We start from the raw sequence: 5,414 nt of genomic DNA, 5'->3' as shown, positions 1-5,414 counted from the left end.
AGACGAAACAGGAACTAACTGAAATTTTTCATAAGTGTTGTATATATAGGAGAGTCCTTTAGTACCGGTTGGAGCCACCAACCGGTACTAAAGGCCAACTTTGGCCAAGCCAAGAGGCGGGAAGAGCAGGCCTTTAGTACCGGTTGGTGGCTCCAACCGGTACTAAAGGTGGTGCGCTGCCCGCACAAAGTTTAGTCCCACCTCGTCGGGCGAAGGGCAGCCGCACTGGTTTATAAACCCAGCCACGGCTGCCCTTTCGAACTCCTCTATAAGCAGGCTTCTGGGCCTAACTACGGCGCGCTGCCTTGTGAGTCTGTTGGGCCTTGTGGGCCTGAAATTGCACGCCCGTGGTCTAGCAGGCCCATAGGGCAGCGCCCCAAATTTTTTGATATATGTTTTTTCTTTTCTGCTTTATTTTTTCTTCTATTTATTTCTAAGTAGTTTTTTTTCTTTTCTGCTATATTTATTTTCTTCTATTTATTTCTGAGTAGTTTTTTTATATATTTTTTCTTTTCTACTATAGTTTTTTTCTTTTCTGCTTTATTTATTTTCTTCTATTCATTTATTTTTATATACCATGCCTTTCGGTGTAACAGATGAGTTTTCGTCTGAAACCGGCCCTGATACTTTGAAAGAGATTGTCCAGTTTATACACGAAGTGCATCTAGTTTTTGTCATAACAGAAGAAGTACGGAGTTGTAATAAGTTATTAAAAATAAAAAGAGGTGCAATGCTCGTTAATTAGCTTCAAGCCTTTCGAAATAGTGTAAACTGCACTGCACATAGCTCCGTGCAGTCTACCATATTCCTCAAGGCTTGAAGCTAAGCAACGTGAGCATTGAGCCTCATCTTCATCGTCTCTGCACTCAGGGCTTATAAACTGCTCCTAGTCCCTCTCTCTTGGCGAGGTGGGATTAAAAAACAGCTTACTAAAAAACTATAGTACTGGTCACCCTTTAGTACCGGTTGGAGCCACCAACCGGTACTAAAGGTGGTGCGTTGCCTGCACAAAGTTTAGTGTCATTTAGCTCAAAACAAATCATTAAATGCATGAAAAATATCAAATGAAGGCAGAAATGGTTGAAAGTTGATGGCGTCACTTTGAATGGTGCATACTGAATGCACAAAAAATATGGAGTTGTAATAAGTTTAAAAAAATGAAACGCATTTGTAACAGATGAGTTTAATTTCGTCAGAAACCCGAATACTTCGAAAGAGATTGTCCAGTTTGTAAACGAAGTACATCCAGTTTTTGCCGTGACCCTCTCTACTTTTTTAAACAATCTATGCGGGTGAAATGATGATACCATGCCAAGTTTTAACTTTTTCAGAGTTCATTTGTAGTGCTTTTCAATTTTCAGGTCATTTAGTTCTCAAAACAAATCATTAAATGCATGAAAAATAGCAAATGAAGGCAGAAATGGTTGAAAGTTGATGGTGTCGCTTTGAATGGTGCATACTGAACGCAAAAAATATAAGAGCATTTAGATCATGATCTTATATTTCTTTACAGTCTGAATTGTCAATATGATCTTATACATCAAAAATATTTTGATCATCAATGATCTTTTTGTGTACAATCTGAATTGTCAATATGAGTCCTCAACAATTTATAAACCGGTGAAGACTCATATTGCGGCCACAAATTCTACACATAGAGTTCAATGAAGACCAAGTGCTTGTGATAGTTTGAGAATAAACATATTTAAGGTGGTAAAAGCCTTGTTAGGGAGCGAGGTGGGACTAAAAACAGCTTGCCATAACCTCATTAGTACCGGTTCGTGGTACGAACCGGCACTAAATGGTGATGGTGGGGTCATAGCCTGACCGCAGGCTGCCACAGCCTCTTTAGTACCGGTTCGTGGCATGAACCGGTACTAAAGGTTCGCCATGAACCGGTACTATTGATCACATTAGTGCTGGGTTTTTTACAAACCGACACTAATGTGCTTCACATTTGACCCTTTTTCTACTAGTGTCACCGTACACATGCCACCTCATTAAAGGTCCACTCAACATGCATGGGAAAAGGTTTCCATTATATTATGTCAGTTATATTCAAAATATTTCCCACTAGATAATAATCAAAATACAATATTTAACTTATAATTTTAGATTTTGTTCATAATTATTAATTAAACTATGCATGTTTCATACATCAAATCATTGAAATATATCACAATCGATTCTCTCATCAACGTGCGGGGTATATTCTAGTAAATAATATGTACCAGTGAGTTTTCTACTATTTAATTATAGCATCCAGTCTATTCTCATCCATTGCAACGCATTCATATTTAGCTGCATATCGGGTTTTTTCAGAGTCATATTTGACCGTTTTTATATAATTTTGTCAACATCTAAAATACAAAATAAATGCCAACATATTCATCATGAGATAATTTTCATATATTATATATCGGGTGTTGTAGATATAGATAGTTTTCTCTATAAACTTTGTCAAAGTTTATCAAGCTTGACTTTTGAGAAAGTAATGCACATTGTATTTTGAAAGGGGGGGAGTAATACTGATAGAATTTTTAATTCTAAATGATAATAATACCATTTGAATTTTTTGTGTGAATGTATTTTGTAGCAAGATGATGAAATTTCAAGCAAAATATACTAGATCAAGTAAATTGAAAAAGACATGGGCTCCATTATGAGAGGTTACATCACAATTTTTCAAAGTTTCTCTAGCTCCAAATTTTGCATCTCATGTTTGTTTTTTAATAATAATATTGCTTCGCCGTCACAGGGGATTATTTGACGTTTATGCTATGTTTTTTATCCTTTTAGGGATATTTGCTGGGTTTTTTAAACAGGATTTTGTTTTTGTATTACGGATCCTCTCGCCCATTGCGGGACTGTACCGGGCAGCTAATCCTGCACTGGGGGCCCACTACAAGCCCGTGACGAGTGGTTTGGTAGGCTGTGGTGTTGGGCTTACTTTCCGATTGCGAGTGGCCTCCCCACCACCACCGCCGGGAGCTCCGGTGCATCCTGCGGCGGCGGCGATGTCGACCTTCTCCGAAACCTTCCGTTCGCACGCCACCGCTCTCCCCTACTTGCGCATTTGCCACCGCAGTGGCTGCTGCCCCGATGGTACCTCACTGCCGCCTTCGACCTTGGGCACCTCCGCATCCAGATTCCAGAAGGTGAATTTATTTCTCCTCCTTCCGGTGATGGCGGCTAGTCGATGCGTAAATTGTAGCAAGCGAACTCTTCTGCACCGTGATTGTTGCCGACTCGCCAGCTGCTATGAAATCTGATGATATGCCTTCGTTATAGCATTGCATGTTCAGCCAGACTTTGGTTGATCTCTTCATGAGCATCAGTTTCTGAAACACACCATTTTTTACCAGTATAAGTGAGTGATGAGCGTCTCCTCGGATACCAGTACTAACTACAGATTGCCAACTATCTCTTTACCACGGGAACACTAATTGAGCACCATATACAATAGGCATCACTGCAGCATATGCCAAGTCTGAAGCATTTTCAGAATCAGCGTAATGTTTTTTCTAGATTTGCAGCCTCGGTAGCCTGGAGATGAAACAAATGGCGACCTAGGGGCATCGTTAGAATCAAAAAAGCTTCATAGTAACACCTTCACCCTTTTGCCACAATTCAGAGATTGTTACCTTGGCCCCAATCCGAAGCAAATTCTGTAGTGAACTCCAAGAAATCTGATACAGGTTGCACAGACTTGGCTTTGGTTTCACTCCTTTTCCATCACATTATTTAAACCCATGATTCTCTACTCCCTCTCTGTGTCCAAGAGATGAAGCTCTTCACCGTCATGTTTTCCTACCTCCTCCTCCTTGGCCTCTATACACCACCAAGCCTGTCAGACAGTCCACCTCTTCAAGATATGTGCCCTATGGCGCCTCAGGGTGAAAGGAAGCTGTTCATGAACGGCTACCTCTGCAAGCACCCTAGCACCATACTGGCTTCTGATTTCAAGACTTTGCTTCTCAACCATGCCGGGAAACTAGACAACGTGGTCATCGTCACCGCTGCCGAGTTCCCTGGCCTCAACACCCTTGGCATGTCCATGGCACGGACCGACATCGACCCGTATGGGCTAGTGCTTCCCCACTCTCACCCAAGGGCGTCTGAGATGATGTTTGTCCATGATGGCAGGGTGCTGGCTGGTTTCTTTGACACAACCGGTAAGCTGTTTCAGAAGAGACTATGTAAGGGGGATGTGTTCATCTTTCCCCGTGGTTTGGTTCATTTCATCATGAACTATGGTTTCCGTCTTGCAACGACGTTCTCGGTGCTTAAAAGTCAGAACCCTGGTGTAGTTGGCATCACCCATGCAATGTTCGCGCCAGATTCAGATGTAGTTGAGGGGCTGGTGGCCAGAGTGATGAAGTTCAGAGAGATGGAAATCTCCGACAACAAGACTACTGATTTTCCATGGACTTCCTGATTAGTTATGTAACTAATCAAGATAGTGGATCTAATTATTATGAAATTTACCCGCAGATGATGATTTCCACGTTGCAATCTTGTCATGTATTTGGACAGAATCTCAGTCTAGTAATGTTCTATACTCAATGATGTAAATACCATGTGATGTAGCTGATTAATATCTGTAGGAAACTAGGAATTATATAAAGATCAGAATCGCGACGCATAGATTGGGACCATAGCCTTCTATCTGTTTAGCTTACAGGTTCGTTGTTTAGCCTGAACCCTGTCATGATAATAATAATGATCCTGGACGCTATGCATTATCTCTCTATGGTGTTGTTTCTATCTCATTAGTGTCGCACAAGCACAACCAAATTTTGCAACCTTATGTAAGCTGTGACATGAGATTTTTGTCAAGCGACACCAAGCCAGTCTCTTTGGTTCAGCATCACCAAGGTTGGCATCCTCTGGACTGTATGTATTGTAGCATTGCTTTTCCTTTTGCTTTACTCAGTGGAATTCTATACCGTTCTTTTAGTATTGTTATCTTTTGCTCCTTGCAGTTGAGGAGGTCCCTTTCTTTTCCCTGCCTTCTTTTGAAAGTGAAGCTTATTTTTTATATACATGAATCAAACTTTCAGCGAATCTGAATCTATTGAACATTTATTTTTTAATTGTGTCGTTGCGATAGAACTATGGAGAGTGATTTTTGATATATCCAATAAGCGCGCTGGAATGTCCATTGATGACATGCTAGCCTGGTGGTTGAATAACAAAAATCACCCAGCGGACTGTTTGCTACATTCTGCTGTTCTTTGGACTCTGTGGAAATATCGTAATGACATATGTTTCAATCATGTCCCCTGGCTTGGGATGCAGGTTCTGTGGAGGAAAACTGCTTATACACTAGGCAGTTGGATGGTTCGATGCTCTGGCCCTGTCAAAGAAAGGGTGATGCACTTGGTAAGAAAGCTGGAGCAGGAAGCGCGAGC

The 5,414-nt window shown here is 41.2% G+C and overlaps 1 protein-coding gene across 1 annotated transcript; it reads left to right on the top strand.

Moving 5' to 3' along the window:
- Positions 1 to 3,784: 3,784 nt before the first annotated feature.
- On the top strand, positions 3,785 to 4,745 carry LOC123057767 (germin-like protein 11-1). The gene has a single exon (XM_044480667.1). It carries the CDS (start codon positions 3,785 to 3,787, stop codon positions 4,436 to 4,438), a length of 654 nt encoding a protein of 217 aa, XP_044336602.1. The 3' UTR covers positions 4,439 to 4,745.
- The last annotated feature ends 669 nt before the right edge of the window (positions 4,746 to 5,414 follow it).

The sequence above is a fragment of the Triticum aestivum genome, chromosome 3A (genome assembly GCF_018294505.1).
Source record: "Triticum aestivum cultivar Chinese Spring chromosome 3A, IWGSC CS RefSeq v2.1, whole genome shotgun sequence".
Taxonomy (NCBI): domain Eukaryota; kingdom Viridiplantae; phylum Streptophyta; class Magnoliopsida; order Poales; family Poaceae; genus Triticum; species Triticum aestivum.
This window is presented reverse-complemented; position numbering and strand designations above follow the sequence as displayed.

Excerpts from the sequence above, each read along its gene's own strand:
- LOC123057767 (XM_044480667.1), top strand. The coding sequence starts at position 3,785 with ATGAAGCTCTTCACCGTCATGTTTTCCTACCTCCTCCTCCTTGGCCTC.